The 19,947-nt window shown below is 48.2% G+C and overlaps 1 protein-coding gene across 1 annotated transcript; it reads right to left on the bottom strand.

Moving 5' to 3' along the window:
- Window positions 1-16,166: 16,166 nt before the first annotated feature.
- Window positions 16,167-18,324, bottom strand: LOC133893562 (transcription factor MYB102-like). Its single transcript, XM_062334616.1, has 3 exons — window positions 17,937-18,324; window positions 17,712-17,841; window positions 16,167-17,619 (listed from the first exon to the last, which is right to left on the bottom strand). Exons 1-3 carry the CDS (start codon window positions 18,067-18,069, stop codon window positions 16,782-16,784), a joined length of 1,101 nt encoding a protein of 366 aa, XP_062190600.1. The 5' UTR covers window positions 18,070-18,324; the 3' UTR covers window positions 16,167-16,781.
- Between the last annotated feature and the right edge of the window lie 1,623 nt (window positions 18,325-19,947).

The following is a 19,947-nucleotide window of genomic DNA, read 5'->3' as shown; positions in this document are numbered from 1 at the left end:
GCTATCGCCGCGTTTGCCTGCCTCATTTCCGCCGGCCGGCTTGGCTCGGGTGCTGGCACCGTGCCGGCGCTCCTTCAACCTCGACGGCGCCCGTGGGCGGCCTGCAGGAGATAGATGAAGATCAAAACCGAAGTTTAGTTCGGGCGAAGCACGCCCAAGAAAGAACGAAGAATGAAACTTACGCGGTCGCAGTCCCCCGGTACTGCCATTCGGCCGCCGGGAGCCTGAACTCCGGGCCCAACAGTGCCGGTCCAGAGTCCTCCCTTCTCCTCTTCCATCGGGGGCTCGGTGGGGCCGCTGTGCGGTCTCCGGGCGCTGGGGCCGGCCCCATCCTTTCGAGGCGCGGCTCCAGAACCGGAAACGCGGCCACCGCCGATGGCGACGTCGGGGACTCCAGCACGGGAATGTAGACCCGGGGGCGTTTCCCCCGATCCTCTGGCGCCGCCACCGCTCCGTCATCGGTGGTGCCTCCTCCTCCTTTGGTGCGACGGCTGCTGCCCGCAGCAGCCCCACCGCTGGCCTGCGGCTCGCCGCTCCCGGCGCCCGGGCCACCAGTCTGCACCTGGCTGCTCGTGGCCCCCTCGCTGGCCACCTCATCTAACCCAGGAAGCTCGGGGGCCTCGGGGCTCCGGCTCCTCGGCCGGTCGACGAGCCCTTGGGCGTCAAACTCCGGCAGCTTCGCCAGGATCGTCGTGCGCTCGGGGTTGGCGCAGAGCGCCATTTCCAGCCACAGGAGCTCCGCCCGGCTTGTGTCCTCCACGCCGGTCACCACTCGGATCATGCCCCTCAGCTTCGCCGGGCCTAGGTCCCAGCTTGCGCCGATTTGTGTCCTGGTGATGTCTTCAGGCCCGGTGTAGAGCCAGCACGGTCGGGCCCGCTCCCGCAGGGGCGCCAGGCGGTGGCGCAGGAAGTCCGCCACTACCATTACCGAGGTCAGCCCAGCGTCGCGCAGGAATCTAATGCGCTCGAACACCGGCTCCAACCTCGCGTCCTCCAACGGTGGCGCCTCCCACGTCGACTTCTGGGGCTCTGTCGCCACTTTCGGTAGGGCGAGACGGTCATGGGGTCGATGTCGATGAAGAACCAGTTCCGCCGCCACTCCTCCCATTTGCTTCACCGCACCTGGGGGATGTACCGCTCCCCCATGCCGTCTCGCAGCCGAAGATTGCAGCACCCCACGACGTCCGCCGTGGAGTACCCCCTCTTCTTCCCGGTCGATCGCAAGACGAAGAAATGTCGAAGAAGCGTCACCGAAGGCGCCACTCCCACGAACATCTCGCACAGATGTGCGAACACCGCCAGCACTACGACGGAGTTGGGGCTCAGGTGCACCAGCTGGACACCGTAGGTGTCGAGGACTTGGAGTAAGAACGTTGAGAACGGCGGCACCAGCCCCGCCGCCATGAAGGATGTGAACAAGACGATGCGCCCGGGAATTGTCGTCGCCGGCGGGAAGTTCACTGGCGCCACCACCGAGGCTCCCTGCTGGCCTTCGGGGACCAGCATCTTCCTGACTTTATCCGCCGCCTCCTCATTCTTCAAGCGAGACTCCGGCAGCACGCTGTCTGGAGTCCTGTCGCGGCGGCTTCCCCCGGCTCTCGGCATCTCGTCGGAGGGGGAGGTTGTCGGGGTGGTGGAGAGGAAGAAAGAGAAGAGCTCCGATCGCCTAAAAGGGTTCTAAGGGCTCCGGAGCACGAAAGAAACGAGAGCAAGATCGCAAGATAGCGTAAAGAGGGGGGCGGATCGATCCCCTCCCCCTTTTATATCTCAGAGAATTCAAACGTCTCCTGCCAACGGTGCACTCGGCGGGACGGTTTCCTCGGTCGACGCAACTGCCAGGCGAATCTCCCGCTGGTCGTGCTGTGTCAGCGGCTGCCAGGCGTATTTTCCTCGATCTGCGCGGCAGCCGCGCGTGCCCCCGTCCCGTTGTCATGCCCTTCGGGAGTTGTGTGGACGCACGTCCGTTCGTCTCCCCGTTGGGCCGTACCAGAGGCCCGGATCTAAAGGGCCACCTCTTGAAAGCTTGCCATGTGGCGTCCACGCCAGCCTCAGCCTCGTTCACGACGAAGGGCCCATCCGCAGTCTCCGTGCCATCGCTTACCAATGGGCCCGGGGGCTACTGTCGGTGTATCAGGAATCGGGGGTCCCTGAGTCCCGAGGCCAGGCCCGCCGTCTGCCACGTGTCACCATCCCGCGAGGTCCCTCTTGCGGGGTGAGGAAATTCTAAGTTCCGGGAGAAGGTGCTCGAGGCCACAGTCCCTGGTCCCCGAGCACCCCAGTTCCCCGATGACCCGCAGAGTCTAAGTACCGGGAAGAAAGTGCTCGGGGGGGGGGGGGGGCGGGGGGGGGGGGGGTGCTCGGTCACCCCGAGCACCCTAGTCCCCCGACGATCAGAAGAGCTAAGTTCCGGGAGAGACTGCTCAGAGACTGCGCGCAGCAGTCCCCGAGCGCACGGTTCCCCGAGGGTCAGTGTGAAAGTGCTCGGGAGAGAGTGCTCGGGGCTGCACGTGGCAGCCCCCGGGCTCTCGGTTCCCCGAAAGATCTGTGCAAAAGTGCTCGGGAGAGAGTGCTCAGGGTTGGACGTGGCAGCCCCCGAGCTCTCGGTTCCCCGAAGGTTCATACAAGAGTGCTCGGGAGAGGGTGCTCGGGGAGGTAAACAGTACCCCCGAGCACCCGGTGCCCCGAGGACAAGGATAAGCATTCTCGGGAGAGAGTGCTCGGGGAGGTGAGCAGTACCCCCGAGCGCTCGGTGCCCTGACGACCCGGAAAGGCCCCCGAGGGGCCCGCCAATGAGGTGTCAATCAGTCAGAGGCCAGAGGCTGCATTTAATGAGCGTGCGCGGCCTGACATTCCCAACTGCTCCCGCCGCAGTGTCAGTTCCTGCCACGTTTTGGCAGAGAGGCGTGGGGCTATTAATTGCACGGGTCCCGTCCCGTATCATCCGGTGTGTCTCAAGATAACATCGCCATGATCAAGGCATTCCGCCTGCCGCCCTGCCGTGGTAGGCGGAACAAGACAGGGCGGGCACGCCGGGTAGCTCTGTGGCTGCCCGGTGGGCCCTCTCAACAGCGCCCGTTGCCAGGGCGTTTATGGTGACAAGTGACCGGGCGTGCGCCGCGTTTTCCACCTCCCCGGTCACTTCACCCAGAGGAAATGATGACGCCTTTCCCAGTCATGGCGTCTTGGAACTTGCGCCCCCTCCTTCCCGTTCGGGGCATGTCGTAGCCGGAGAGTGCATAAAAGAGTCGGCACACAGAAGAGAACGGGCAAAAAACCAAGAATAGACCAAAAGAGAATCTGACCAAAGATACATCCGAGACGTCCAAGAGACCGCAAGCATCAAGCACAGAAGCACCAAGAACCAAACCGTAGTTCCTGCCCAAGAACAAGAAGCCTCGAGCTCTTAGTTAGACACAATATTCTTGTAACCAGCAACATCCTTGAGGGACTTCCTCAGGACAGTTATTACATCCACACAGGAGTAGGGTATTACGCCCCTGTGCGGCCCGAACCTGTCTAAATTTTCCGGTGCATTTACTTCTTTCTGCACTAGGTCATCACCCCCACCACCGGCCGTTGCATTTACTCTCATTCATTTCTCCAGCGAACTTATTCAGGATCATCCCCCCGGCCGAATCTCTAAAAAGGGGTCTCTCGGGATCCCTGCGACAGGAGTTAATCCTCTGACAGCACCGCCCCCAAAAGCTACGCCGACAGAGTAGGATGCACTACTCATGCTTGCCACCATCGCCGGCGGGCGTGAAGTAGCCAAACACCACATCTTCCTCACCAGCAAACCTGAAAGAGCAGCATGAGTACGAAGGTACTCGCAAGATTTAATCCAAATAGGGCACATAAAAATAGCCAGACTTCAAGGATTATACATTGAGCCACTAGCAAAGGATCATACAGCTCACGTGTCCACACAAGCCCACACAAGGGGTACTCGTATCAACCTTTCCTAATAAGCCATAACTATTTGGATCATGTATCGCTCGGCGCGGAGGTATCTAGAACTACTCCCGGAGCAAACTAGATACATCTACAAGCCCACCCGCTCAAACTGTTGATATTCGGGCCCAAATGACCATAGCTACAGAGGTATTCGGCTCGTCTTACCATTAGATCGACATGTAGTGAGTAAGGTAAGTGCTAGAGACAACTGCACTGACGGACGACCTTAAACAATGCATGCGGTCTACGGTGTTCAGGTTCCTCTCCCGAATTGCACCGAGGACTCCTCCTGAGCAGAAAACACCCCTAACACTGCTCATATCACATCTTATACTCACCGCTCATCCAACCATCTCAACATCATAAATGTATTCATGAACCATAAGTGAGCCCTATGCTCATGAACAACGGGGACCTAATCATTGCTAAGCATTTCAAGCGACTCTTAAGTTAGACATCAACCTAGTAAACAAGGCTACAAGGATATTGATAAACAACAACACCAGGTTGAGATCATGCAATCAACATAGGTTCTACCCGGATAAGTCCGACACTTGACTCAACGCATGCAAATATACATAAAGCATAATTTATCAATTGAGACTCCATTCAATTCGAACAAAGGGTGCAGTATGCTTAGATGCTTGCTTTATCGCTCCGAGGTCTGTCTAATGCTACCTACACAGAATTCGCAGAAGTGGTGTGCCTCGGCGTTGCCCTCGATCACACCCATGTCACGCTCCAGTTTTTGTTCACTAAAAGAACACATGCAATGATGAGCATGAATGAGTGCAATGAAAGATACTTCACAGTGCATAACGATAGTTGAGATGCAATGTTTTCAGGTCATGAGTTTTAAGGTCTCAAAGATTTCCTAATTTGGACTAATGTTAAGCATTTAATCATTTCCTAGGTTAATTAAGCTTAACACAAAGTTTAGACCTAATTAGAAAATTAATTTATACTTAACATGAGGGTGATTATTTTTAATGAGCAGGGAATCAACTAATAAGATTTACAAATTTGGTTTCATCAATGTTGGAGTTACCAATATTTATTTATGAATTAACAAAGGTTTAAACATATTTCATTAGTCACAGAAATTCCAGTATATATTTCATATCCCCTAGTATTTTTTTTATCATGTAGATTATGATCATATGAATCTAACAAAACTGGTTTCATTGTTTTTGAAGCTATTTTCATTTTCATATGAATTTTACCAATTTCGACCGATTAACCATTGAGCAATAAATTGATTTCACTAAATAACTGAATAAAAAATTGGCCCGAAAACCTTTTTGCATGAGGTTGTTTCTAGCCACAGAGATGAAGTGCGGGCCTGGCTTATTTGACTTGGGTCAAAACTGACCCGCGCCAATGGCCGACTATGGCGGGCGGTGCTGGCATCTGCCGACGGCGAGAGGCGCAATGCTGGCAGCCGAGGAGGGTAGCAGCACCACCAGCCGATGCGCGTGGACTCGACTGGGGCACAGGTCATCGACAACGATGGTTGGATAGCGGCGGCGACGGTGCACGACATCAGTGACACGACAATGGCTAGGTTCGAGCGTGTTGGCGGTGAACGGAAACCGAAATGGCCCGACCGAGGGCGCCTAAAGCTTCCACGTGGCACAACGAACACAATGGCATGGCTAGATGTTGATGGGCCTGACGATGGCTCAGCCGGCGGCGTGTGCAGGGAGGAGGCGGCAGCTCAGCCACCATCAACAACCGCGCCGATGACAAGCTAAGAGAAAAATTGCGCACGCAAAAAGTAGAGGAGAGCACAGGGAAGCTCATCGCGGGCTTGGGTGGACCGGAGAAGTAGCGGCTCAGATGCTCGGTGGTGAGATGTGGAGGGAAGGTGCCGACACTGACGAAGACGACACTGGCACGTGAAATCCGATCGGGGAAGAGTGGGGTCTCGGAGGAGAAACAACCGGGGTGCTTTAGAAGCCTTCTTCCTTACTTCACATGGCTCGGGCTCGAGGGAGTTCATAGGTGGTACGACGGATTTGGCGGTGACGTGCGTTGTGGCACTCTGCTCTGTTGGCTCGTCCGAGCGAGAGAGAGAGAGAGAGAGAGAGGAGAGCAAGCAGAGAGGGAGGGCGAGGGGAGGAGATAAGGGTAATGCACGACACCTCAGGAAGGAGCACGGTGCCATGACCTGGCTTTCCGGTGACGTGGTTGTGACCGGCCTCCAAAGTCAAGGAAAGTGGCGGCTAGAGAGAGGGATGGGCATGAACAGTAGCCGACCAAAAATATCCTCATCCCTTTTCCAAACCATTTGGATATTTTCCTATGGTCCAAAATTCGTGGGATAAATTTTGTGTGAAACTATAATTCAAGTGCAATCCATTTTAATTTGTTTGATCCCAATAGCCTAAGCCAATTTTAAACTAAAATTCTCCAAAGATGCAAGCTTTTCTGACTTGTTATAATTTTTATAGCTTCAAAATAATTCCCAAAAATTGGGAAAATTCATTTATATTCTTCGTATGGTATGGACTAATTTCTAAAATTGTTTCCCACTCTATGTTATACAACAACTTTACGAGATGCTTCACAAAACACCATTTAGTATTGACTTTAACCATTTATGTTTAATTTGAATTGCATGTCAAAACTTGCTCAAAACAATTAAGCACAATGCTAATGATGCTTACAATGCTTAATTACATGTTTACAGACTTTGGGCTGTCACACCCACCCCGAACCTTTGCCCCCATGCCCGATGTATGTGGAGGCCACCGAGACCCCGAAAGTACTACGATTTATCGGCGCTTCTCGGTGCCTCTACAAGCCCTTGCTCACACCCCGAGCGCATAGGTCAAAAGAATACGGTGACTTACGGTACTTGGCTTACCCATCTCATATCTGAGTATGTGATAAATACAGAAAAGTGATAAAGCCAACAACACCGATGATCAGTGCTTAACCAATGCAAGTTGTCTATGGCATCCAGACTCCTCTCCCAATATACCCCTAGCACCTCCCACATCTTGCTTCATCCTCACATCTCATACCACTCAACATCATAATCATAATCAGTGTGAACATTAAGCAAGCTCTATGCTCGTGAACAACAGTTGAACTATTGCTCGACTTCTACCGATGACCTAAGCATTGCTAAGCATATCGAACAAACTTGTACGTTAGACATCAACATATTGTTTTAAGGCTACAAAGATATGGATAATCAATAACTCAAGGTAGAGGTAATATAAATCAGTATATGTTATATACATATAAACCCAACAATGGACCCACTACTCATGCAAACATACATAAAGCGTAGTTTATCAAGTTATATAATACGAGATCCAAAGTAGTATGTTGAATATGCTTAGATGCTTTTCTTATTGCTCCAAGTGCTTCGCTCATGTTCAGAAGTTCGGCGTCGATCTCAACCACCAAGAACGACAGTGCATCACTCTCCAAACAAAATACGAATGCATTGAATAAATAATTAAATGATGAAAATGTGTGTATATGATGCATGCTTGAGCAATAATAGAGCGCCGTGTTTCGAAAACATTTGTGAAGATTATGGTTTTAAAGTTTGAAATCCCAGCCAAGGTAACCTAAGTACATACAACCTTGATGGTTGGCGGTTAGACCAACGGGGAAGTGGTAATCTGACTAGTAGCCAGCAGGGAGCTTTGGCACCTAGCAATCTGACCGAAGGCATGGTTGCGGTCAGACCGGCCCTAGCGGCGGTCTGACTCTTATATAAGGGTTTGAACTTGGATGTTCCGGTCCTAACTGACAGTCAGACCATTTCTAGCGGCGATTAGACCTCCAGACCTTGCCGGCAGCACGTTTGTGGGGTCACTGGTGAAACCTTCCACGACAAAGGGCACTAAAGTACTCTATAAGACTAGAGGAACATTTTCTATGATTGTTTGGAAGATATGCTGAAAATGCATCTAGCCCTTAAGTGTGGTTTTTGTAATTAATGACAATACCTATGGACTAACAATGTTGTCGAGAATTATTAGTAGGTTGTTCCATAGGTGATGTATAGAGGAGAGATATGCATCAAGATGAATGAGCTCTAAGTGATACTCGGGTAAGTGATAACAATACCTATGGATTAACAATTATGTTGAGAATTGTTATTAGGATTATTCCATAAGAGATGCATAAGAAATGAAGCATGGATTCGCTGAAGAATACCATGAGATCAAAAGATGCTCATGAGATGAATGAGAAGCTCAAGAAGATTGACAATAAGCAAAAAGGCTAAGTTGTGGAGATCAAGTAACTAAAGGCATGACATTGTGAATTAGATTTTATAGATTAACCCATGTGCTTTGTGCTTGATGATGAGTTGGGGTTAGGTTCTATAAGAAGGCATGAGTTGAATTGAGATATTCAATATGCCAAGTCTGAAGAGCAAGATCAAGATAAGCTTAATGGAGAACTTGTGTGCTTGATGCTTGCGGTTCATACATAAGTGGTGAACCAGATGAAGATGATGTGACAAGAGAAGTCTTACATGCTTGGTGCATAGGAAGCAATCAAGTGAACTTCATCAAGCTTTTAGAAGATCAAGTAAAGATCAAAATGGAAGAGAGGATGATCATCGTCATCAATAGAAGAGGAGTTGATGACGAGCCTTGAAGAGCAATGAGAAACATCATGGCTTGGATGATGTATTTGTCAAGTCCGACGGTATTTCTCAAGACAAAGGTATAACTAGAATAGGTTTTCTAGTTTTGCCGGTCTTAAGGAGTTTTGTGGGAGATCGGGTTATAAGATCGATAATCGTACTATCAAGAGGGACTGCCGAAAGCGTTGCTTGATTGTTGTGTCGAGTGCTCAAACTATGTGCTTAGTGCGAGATGAGTTTATGTTGAGAGTTCGCTTTAGGAGTCCAAAGTATCTAAAAGGTGTTTGAGATCCAACCCTTTGTGTTGTCGGCTTTGCTGGTGAAAAGTGGTTGTAGCTAAACCTTAGTGGTATTTAGCATGTTTCATATGGTTCCTAGTTTAATCTTGGGGGATTAAGCTTTGGATAATGGGTGGAAGTATCCAAATCAGTCTTCGGAGTGTTCCTAACTTTAAAATGTGTTTGAGATCATGAATTCAGTAGGGATGTGTAGCCCTCTGAATAAGCTTACCATAGAGTCTGAAATCGTCGAAATAGAACTTCAGAATTAAAAGTTATCGCCATTTTCAGAGTGCCAGCTGTGCTAAAATCGGAAGCTCTGATGTATAAGGTCAAAAATTCCGATGTCAGTTGGAAATTTCGATGTTTTAGAAATCTGATGCTCTCGGGTTTGAAGTAATCTTTTAATCGAAAGTTTCGATCTCGGGGATCGAAAGTTCCAATGTGTGCTAGAAATAGGCTGTAATGGCTAGTTTTCGACCATTGGTTTCTTGAGATCGGAAGTTCCGATATGTGCAGTCTGAGTCCAATGGCTAGTTTTTCAGAGTGGGGTGTAAATACCCCTTAGCCTCATTTCGCGGGGCTGGTTACTAAGAGGGCTTTGTGTCGCTCTTGTGAGGTGTTTTGAACTTGGTGTTCCACCTTGAGTGCTCCCCTTCCCCCTCTAACAATATTTGGTGAAAATCAAGTCTTGGTGGCTTAGTGAGTAGAGAGAGAGGTGTGTAAGGGGTGTGGTGCTTTGGTAGCCCACAGATTACCGCATAGGTTGCGTGTGTTTGAGCACTCGGTGTTGATCGTGCACGAGTTTGGGAGTTTGTTACTCTTGGAGACCACAATCTCCTAGATGGCTCAGTGGTGGATTGCCGATAATCTCTTCAAGTGAAGATTGTGAGTAGGACCAAAAGTAGTTGGAACTCACCATCTCCGGAGTGGAGGAAGAGTTGGCTATTGTGGAGGTGAGGAGTGCATGTGTGCAACCTTGTGAGGGAAAGGGTTGAAAAAGACCCAGCTCAAGTGTGACCGAGCTTCCTTAACGGAGACGTAGGATATCGGTGGATATCCGAACTTTGGTAACAAGTCATTTATCTCCGTACTTTTTTACTTGTGTGCATTACTTTGGTATCCATACTTGCATGCTTATTTGTATGTGCATAGAGTTAATTTCATGATTCTGAAATCTATTGTTTTGAAGTGGTCAGAACTTTCGATTTTGGGAATTGGAACATCTGATGAACAGTAAAAATTAAAACTTCTGGTAAACAGTATCGTAACTTTTGATGAACAGTAATTTCAGATTAGAGTGATCTTGCTTGATTTGAATAATCTTTGTCTCACTCTAGGATTGTAAGCTTCATATTGGTTTAGGGTGTTTGTGCACTAGTTAAGGCTAACATATTTAGATTTTTCACTTGTTAAAAATCCTTAGTTTATTTTTGCTGCAAGTTTAGGCCAAATAGTAAAAGGGGCAAAGTTTTGTTAAAACACCTATTCACCCCATCTAGGCGATATCGTTGTCCTTTCACATGCATGGTCTGAACACATTAAACCCCGAGAATGAGATCTAGATCTAGAGTATACTTGGGTTTCTAGGTTCAAATCCAAATGGCGAACGACTAGAGCTAGGAAACGATGGAAAGATGGCATGGGAAGATTCACTTTGGCGTAGAGGAACTTTCTATTAGATTGAAATCCTCAGGGGGGAGCTCCAATGAATCAATTGGACTCCTGGAGAGGTTGAGGGAGCTTAGGGAGGAAGAACGCACCTTCGGCGAGTGAAAAAGGGGGAAGACCTCGGGGAAGTCTTCAGTAAGCTCGGGGAAGGTTCCTCCATCAGTCTTTGGTCGTCAAAGCCGTTGAGGTGACCTCTTGATCTTTCTCTAGGGCTTGAGTGAGGGAGAGAGTGAGAGAGCAAAATAAAGAGGGAGAGAGAGAGAGAGAGAGAGAGAGAGAGAGAGAGAGAGAGAGAGAGATCCCCTTAATGGGCGCTCTGTGTACTAGCGGTTAGACCGCGAGAGCGATTTGGTGCTGAAAGTCTCATTTTTTTTCCTTTCTCTTACTCTTTTTCTTTTCTAATATCTATGGGGTTTCTCCTAATTAGCTTCTAAGACATTTTCACTCTCAAATACTCACGTGTATATGGGGAAAATACGTGAAGTTCAAAATACATAACTTTTGAAATGTGTTAAACGCAAATTGAAAATAAATTGCACAAAACATAATGCAATTATGATTAGACATGCCTAATTACGTAATTAATATTTTGGGATGTGACATACGATTTATCTCTATGCCCTTACTCCATGGCAACTGCCACTAGTATAGAAATGGTCATCAGTGCCAGCTAAAAAATGCCATCAGTGGTGGTTTTTGAACCGACACTGATTAATCGGCACTGATAGTTAGTGATTTTCAGTGCAGGTTTATGAACTTGTCGGTGTATTCAGAACCAGGGGTCCCCAAGTCCCGAGGCCAGGCCGGCCATCCACCACATGTCACCACCCTGCAAGGTAAGAAGAGGCTAAGCCCCGGGAGAAGGTGCTCGGGGCCGCCGCCTCTGGTTCCCGAGCACCCTAGTTCCCCGATGATCCGCAGAGCCCAAATACCAAGAAGGAAGTGCTCGGGAGAGAGTGCTCGGGGCTGCACGTGGCAGCCCCCGAGGACTCGGTGCCCCGAAGGTCCCACCGAAGTGCTCGGGAGAGAGTGCTCGGGGCTGCACGTGGCAGCCCCCGAGGACTCGGTGCCCCGAAGGTCCCACCGAAGTGCTCGGGAGAGAGTGCTCGGGGCTGCACGTGGCAGCCCCCGAGGACTCGGTGCCCCGAAGGTCCCACCGAAGTGCTCGGGAGAGAGTGCTCGGGGCTGCACGTGGCAGCCCCCGAGGACTCGGTGCCCCGAAGGTCCCACCGAAGTGCTCGGGAGAGAGTGCTCGGGGCTGCACGTGGCAGCCCCCGAGAACTCGGTTCCCCGAAGGTCTCACTCAAGTACTCGGGGGAGAGTGCTCGGGGCTGCACGTGGCAGCCCCCGAGGACTCGGTTCCCCGAAGGTTCGCGCAAGATCATTCGACGACCCGAAGGGTCCCGTCGTCAGGGTGTCATCCAGTCAAAGGCCCAATGCCGCATTTAATAGGCACGCGCGGCCTGACATCCTGACATCCTGACATTCTTAGCTGCCCACGCCCCAGTGTCAGACCCTGCCATGCACTGGCAGGAGGGGGGGCGTGGGTCCATTAAATGCACGGGTCCCGTCCCGTTTCATCCGGGTGCCTCGGGATAACGTTGCCAAGATCGAAGTGCTCCATCTGCCACCCTGCCATGGCGGAAGAACAAGACAGGGTGGGCGCCCCGAACACATCTGAGGCTGCCCGGCGGGCCCCCTTTATGGCGCCCGAGGGCTTCCACAGTGGCGGGTGGTCGGATGCGCGCCGCATTTCTCCACCGCCCCTGTCACTTCGTCGAGATGAAATGATTACGCCTTTCTCCGTGGCACCTTGGCATTCGTATCCCCTCTTTCCCATTCAGGATATGTTGAGGTCGGCGCGCCTATAAAAGGAAAGGATGGAGAACACTAAAAAAGAGAGGACCCCCCGACGAACAAGACCGAAGGAACCGAAAGTGTGTGAAGAAGAGGACGCAAACGCTCGAACCAGCTCAAGCCAAGCTAGAACACGAGAGCCTCAAGCTCTTTGTAAACGGTTCTCCCCTTAGAACCAGATACATCCTTGAAGAATTCCCTTCAAGGATAAATATAGCGCTCACACAGGAGTAGGGTGTTACGCCTCCTTGCGGCCCGAACCTGTCTAAACCCCGGTGCACCCACTTTTTTCTCGCATTAGGGCGATCATCTCCCGCCAGCCATCGCATTTGTTTCCGTTCCCGCTTATTTCCCAAACAAGCTTTTCCAGGATCATCCCCCCGGCCGAATCTCTAAAAAGGGGTCTCTCGGGATCCCTGCGACAGGAGTTCACCCTCCGACAGAACTGATACTGATAGTCTGAGTATCTGAGCCAGTTCCTTGTTATAAACCGACACTGATGGTCACTCCCCCTGTATAGAATTAGTTTATAATTTACATGTTCATGCACAATTTTCAATAGTTTTTCTGTAATATATTTAGAGCATTGTTTATTCGATACAATAAAATTTCATTCATGCAAGACAATCAACAAAATCATTCAATCACCACAGTTACACCAAAAAGTTATTCCATTTAACATGTAGCAATCAATCTGTTACAACAGTACCTCTTGAAGGTAAACAACTTCACTCATCATATTCTCTACTTCTCTTACAACTATTAGGTCTAATAAACATAATAGGTTCAAATGCATACTGTATTTTTTTTTCACATCTAGCTCTTGATTGAAAATAAATATCATGTAGTTTTAAAATGAGGAGATGAATCCCGATGCTGCTCCTTCCTCCTGCATAGAAGAATCTATGGATGGACAAAACTACAATTTAGCTCAAATGAATCAATGCAACAAAGAAAACATTTTTCATTTTTTCAACCACCCTCAACATCAAGAAATGCTAATATGCATACAACATTGTCTTACAACTGTGGAACGGTGAACACAGTACAATTTGTAGACTAACTGTTACTTAAATACAACTTAAATAAATCAGATGTAAAATTGTCTAATTCTCTACGCAGCAAAACATATGTTGTTAACTTAATATAAAATAGAAAGTTTTCAGAGAACCAAAAATATGTACCAAAGGTAAAACTTGAGAGAGGTTTTTCATGCACTAACTTGCATAGCAGTCTAATCTTGAAGACAAGCTTGCCCTCACATCGAGTAAGCAATCCTAATCACATGAGATGAAAATCCCTTTCCATTAAAGAAGCGACACACATAGGAGAAGAGCTATGAGTCCAAGGCTCCTATTTCGGCCAAACAAAAGGGACATAGCAGAGGGAACATCAATACTCACTTGATTGTAAGTAGTTTACAAAATACTAAAATTTAATGGTATTTGAAGATGAAGGGATCCATAATCTTGCACTTTGACTACATTAAGCATATGCAGAAATACGAACTTTACATACTTTTCATAGGCCATCTACATATATGCATATATAGAAAGCCTGGAACTGTCATAGCCCACAACCTGAATTTGTTCCCAAGCAAATTGAAGGGCACTACATAAACATGGTAAATTAGGTAAGGATTAATTAATAGGAATGTCTTACATAAAAAATCAAAGGTAGTAGATACATTAACCGCACTGTAGGATGTTACTAATTGGTAAACGCTCCTCAAAATAACTAGTCTAGGACATGGCACATTGGCTATTTCTATCCATTTGTACAGTTGAAAGATCATCACTAGTATTGTTCTATTGCAACTCATCCCAAGAGAATCTAAGATCAAACACGAACAATCCCATCCCATGTGAGCCGCAGTCCTAGAGTTAGCACTCAGCACTGCAATCCATTAGGGCACTAGGAATATGACATTTCCACGAATGCCTCGCGGGCACGGCCACATCCCTCCCCTCCCCTCCCGAATCCGAAGCAAGAAGCTGGTAAGCAACCGCGGTAGCAAGCACAAACAACTCCCTGAGCCGCAAGAGAACAGAGCTTGCCCCAAGTCCGTGAACTGCCAAGAACCCAAGGCAAAGAAAGAATATATCATTCTCCTCTAACACCAATGGTGCCGCTAAACCAAACAAAGAAGAATGGAGCAGAAGCAGTGTCATACCAGCAATGGTGATCAGGTGTTGGACGGAGGATTTGGAAGCCAGGTGCGTTTGGCCGAACATGTCGACCACGCCCTTGCTCATGCCACTGCCCTCCTTGGCGCCTGACATGGGGTGGAGGTTGCCGGTGGCAAGGACGACCGCATGCGCGACCCAGACGCGGAGCTCCTCCTCCTCGGCGATGATGCTGCGGTCGAGGAGATGAGAGGAGGAGAGTTCGAGAGAGGGAGGAGACGAAGGGGATTGGAGTGAGAGAGAGAGAGAGAGAGGATGATGAGAGAGGGGCTTAGAGGAGATAGGAGAGAGGTGGACATGAGGCTTGCGAGTTAAAACTTAATGAAGTGTAATTTCGGATCCGGACATTATATAAACCGGCATTGATAGTATCAGTGCCAGTTTGTGTCCGACACTGATACTGAGAGTGACGGTTTAACCCGGTTCAATTGTTGATCGAGCATGAAAAGTTATGAACTGTCATTGATACTTCATCAGTGTCAGTTCTATTCTAGCCGACACTGATGACACGGCTTGAATGATTGTTTCTGTTGTAGTGTACAATATAGCCCTAGATCGAGTAGGGATATGCATATCATCATATGCCACTTATAGATATATAATATTTATATAATATATAATAATAATTATATATCCTCATCAATATTGAACTCAATTTCAAGCGGGCTCGTACGCGCACAACAAACTAATTTGCAATCGCTTATGCTACCTAGTTAGCTCTAACCCTATACATGCAAGACCCTATAAGGCTACAATAGAGACTTGCGAGTTGCCACATGTACACATCTTGTTCCTAAGACGTGAAAAAGAAAACAGAAAAAAAGAGGATCTTGTGCCCATGATGTTCCACATTGATGTGAATGGTTTCTAGAAGGGTACTGATTGGGAGTCAGCACAAGAGATGTGAGATAGGATCACGATGATTTTATATATTTATTAGTAGTACTATATATATAGTCGAAAAATTAAACCAACTTGCACTTAAATAATTAGCTCGATTTGACATGTTTAGTATAGAATATGCTAGATTCTTATAACAGAAAGTCAAACGCTCATACATATCCATAGTTTGCAGTTCAAGATCAGGTCATGGCTTCATTCATCGTAGATTTGATCAAAGAGGAACTGTTAGCTGCTAAGCTTGTTTATACGTACGTGCATGATTACATGCATGCAAACGTACGTACGTTGGCTTGCATTCGTAGATGCAGTGAGACCTAACCTAATGAATTTATCGATGAAAGGTCAGTTGCGGTGTGGCACTTCCGGTGCACTTGGTCTCAGCGGATTGGCCTTAGTACATCTAGCTAGCTAGCTCCTGTATAGACTGCAGGCATATGCAAATGAAGCGGACGTGGTGATTTTGTTAACCAAGTTTTATATCTTCTATTTTCAACAAACGCTATGTGAGTGTATGTATATGATGGTGTGAGTATGTACGTGTGTGTGAGTTATATTGGTGTTTTTAAAAAAAAAAAAAACTGGCAAGCCACGTCAATGAGTTATACATTTCCTGTGACCATAGCCCACATATGTTATGTATATATATCAAGGTGCAATATTGTACATATCAAAATTTGATGTGACTTTATTGTCTAAAACAAACTTGATCTTACTTAAGAGTAATATCCATCAACACAGATTTATTTGACTTACAAAACCCAACAGGAGTCCACACACACACCGGTGGTATGATCTGTTTTTTCTCCAACCATTTAAGAGCTATATTGCTGATCATGTAACCATCAGTGACCCTGACAGTTACTGGTGTCCTTATTCTACCTTATTTTCTCCTTCCTATTTTTGATTATTTGTCCCATTATTTTATATGCCTGCCATGCCACACAGTCCCCAATCAAATAAGAGGGCAACAGAAAGAAACGAACAAACTAGTAGCATTCTAAGAAAAGCTACCAGAGTGTCTGCCCTATTTTTCTTCGCTGGAGACAAGGCAGTGATGCGAGCGAAAGGGATAGCAGCCGTCTCGGCCAATCACGTGAAGCCACCTCTGCCATGTTCCCCCACACTGACACGCACAACACGTCTAATCAAAGATGAAAATAGCAGTACAACATAAAGAAATTCAAGGGAAACCTCTAACAGTAACCACTGATAATGAACTGGATAGAACAGGTACAAAAATGCCTCCTGAGATCTTCTTTGCCCCTTGCGGTACGTGATGAAGTGTTCCACTTGGTTTCCACCCTTGATTTTTTGTTACATATAGTCGCTCACATCCAGGAGCTCGGACAGCTGTATGTTGAAGTTGAACAGCGCCGCGGCGTCGCCGGTCACGGCGTCATGACCCGCGTTCGCGCCGTACGTCGTCGTCGTCGTCGTTGATGTTAGGTTCACCCCCGGCACCGGGCTGGACGACGGCGTGGACACGCAAGAGCCGCCGATGTTCCAGTTGTTGTTGTTGCTGCTGCTCGTGACCGTGCTGCTCCACTGCTGCTGCAGGTTGGACGCGTCGGACTGCACCATCTGCATCAGCGCCGGCACGTCCAGGTTGTCGACGTAGCTGGTAGGCGGCTGCACGTTGTGGCAGGCAGCGGCCATAATTTCCTGGGGTTGTTGTTGTTGTTGTTGTTGCGCCGCCAGCTGCTGCACCGTCGTGTTCGTGTGGACCAGGCCCGGCATTTGGCACGCGGCGCTGGGCTGCTGCATGAACTGGTCGTCCTGCGGCGGCGCCACCTGCTGCTCCATGGCGGCCGCCTGCGCCATCTGCGCCTGCAGCAGCCACGGCAGCAGGAGCTGCCGGTGGTCGGCGCTGGCGGGTGCGGGCGTACTACCCGAGAGCAGGGTGGAGGCGAGGTGGAGGAGGTCCGGGTAGTTAGTGAGCGGCTCGAGCGTGCGGAGCGTGTCGAGGTCGGCCTGAGTGGAGTAGTACGCGGCGGGATTGAGGAGGGAGGAGATGTTGAGGAGGTCGAGGCGTGGCGCGTGGGTGACGGGGTCGATGCCCATGCAGAGCAGGCGCTTGCGGATGTGTGTGTTCCAGTAGTTCTTGATCTCGTTGTCCGTCCGGCCGGGAAGCCGCGCCGCGATCGCTGACCACCTAATCAATCAACCAATAAATCATGCATCAGAAAACAGTACACCATGCTAGCAACAAAAAGGAAGCTATAGCTACCTAGTATCTCTTCTTACTTGTTGCCGAGGATGCTGTGGAGCTGGATGATGGTCTCCTCCTCCTCGAAGGAGAAGCGGCCGCGCTTGATGTCCGGCCTGAGGTAGTTGGTCCACCGCAGCCGGCAGCTCTTCCCGCACCGCGCGAGCCCTGCCATGAAAAGAATGGTGAAGGTGAGCAAATTAGCCAGTGAAACTGATCCAGTAGCCGAATCCCGCACGCATGAGATGGATGGAGGCGCTCACCGGCATTATTGGGGAGGGTGCGCCAGTTGCCCTGGCCGTGCTTCTTGATGTAGGCGACGAGCTTCTCGTCCTCCTCCGGCGTCCACGGCCCCTTCTTCAGCCTGCTCTTGTCACAGCACGGCGCGCGCCCCATGGATCGGCCGATCGCACTGGTCGAAGAAGCAGCAGGGCTGGATATCGCCGCGAGCTAGCTAGCTAGTGTGGAAAGGCGGGCGGAAAAAGGCTTGGCTTGTCTCGCAGCTAGAGCCGCAGAGCAGGGCAGGGTCCTCGTTGCGCGCTAGCTACAGAGGAGCTGGAGAACGTTGTGTGAAACTTAGCCCGGGCTGAGGAACAGGACAGGTGATCGAGGAGGGGTGGGGGCCGGGGGCCGGGGGAGAAGGCTTATTAAGGGCGCAAGGGCGATGGGGGTTGGTGGAAGTCAACAGGATTCGGTGCCGGCCAATCCTCCGTTTGAGTAGACTGTTTTTTTTTAAAAAAATAAGAAACTATCTAAATAGTTAGTTTTTGTCAAAGTTTTTATGTCTTTTGGCTAATTGAGAAAACAATTATGGTTGAAATAAACTAAAAGCTAAGAAACAAATTAGTTGATTTTTCTAATTTTTAATGTGCTAATAAACTAAAAATTTATTATAAAAATTAACAACCAAAATTCAACTATCACAATTACTTTCTCAACTAATCATGAACTCGATACTATAGTTTGTCTACCCGTGACGTGGCTGCGAGCCGCGTCTCAGGCCACGGGGCTGGGAAGAACGACAGACCAGCAGCTAACCTGCGGGAGGGATCCGCCATCCCTCTCCCTCTCGGGGTAAAACTAACCAGGCCGTGCGCTGGCGTGCCACCCCGGCCATCCGATCGTTCCGGGCAAGCGTCAGCAGCGTGCGCGTACAAAGAGTCTATTTGGTTTTCACTGCCCATCGGACGGAATGTACTTTTTGGTTTTCACTGCTAGAGTGATAGAAGAACCCAACCAGATTTTTACAACCGGATGGAATCATGGTGCATGTCTGATGTGTATGTCAGCCCCGTGTAGAGATGTCTGAATTTTTCATGTTCTTGCTGGAATTGAATTATATCATGCGATTGTTTTTTTGAAGTCATGTCATGGAAAATGTCGATGAAATGCGCGCTTGGATTTCAAGCTCAGTGATTCGAAACATGTCTTTAAGGGTAAGAATCTTGGATGGAGAAAAGGCCTTCTGGAAATCTTAGAACTTCTAAAAATATTTTAAAATCACACATTTGTATTTGAAATGGTTAACCATGACATCTTGGTCGGTTTTAAACTTGAGTTTAGATGCAACCCGGTTTCCTCCCCAGGTCTATGTATATAAGAGAACTAACGGCCCTCGCAAACAGAAAAGGAAAGGACAAAGAAGTAGCAGAGCTGATGGGTGTGGTGGGTCTAACATCCTGAGATTTATTATTTAGAAAATGGTAAGATTCACTTATTTTTTAAAATTAATTAATTAAACCAACTTAAAATCAAGGAAGTTTATATATATGAATATTTGTATATGTGCTTATATGGATATTCACGTATACTCCCTCCGATTGAAAATGTATGTCGTTTTAAACTTGTGCATAAGGATTAAGAAAGTAGATCAAATGATCTTATTGTCTTTTATTTATTCTGCATTGGAAAAAATAACTCATTTATTTGTGAGAGTGGTAACTTAAACAAGGACAAGACGAGAATGAAAAAGAGAAAAAAATACATAGAAGTTCGAGAATGACTTATATTTAGAGAATAGTCGAGAGAGCTAAAACGACATACATTTGCAACCAGAGGGAGTATTATTATTTTGACTAAGTATTATAAAGTGCATCGAGTTAGTTTATAAATTTAAACTATACATTAAGATGATATTTTCATCTTTGGTTTAATGGTTTTCACGGTTCTTTAAATAGAAATTTGAATTTGAATGTCTATCAAATTCAAATCTAATCTTTAGATTTAATTCAGGTGAAATCCCAAATCAAATCCATTTCTTATTTCTCTAGGCCG

The sequence above is a fragment of the Phragmites australis genome, chromosome 15, assembly GCF_958298935.1.
Source record: "Phragmites australis chromosome 15, lpPhrAust1.1, whole genome shotgun sequence".
Lineage (NCBI taxonomy): Eukaryota > Viridiplantae > Streptophyta > Magnoliopsida > Poales > Poaceae > Phragmites > Phragmites australis.
Note: the sequence above shows the minus strand (reverse complement) of the source record. Positions and strands in the feature narration are given on the sequence as shown.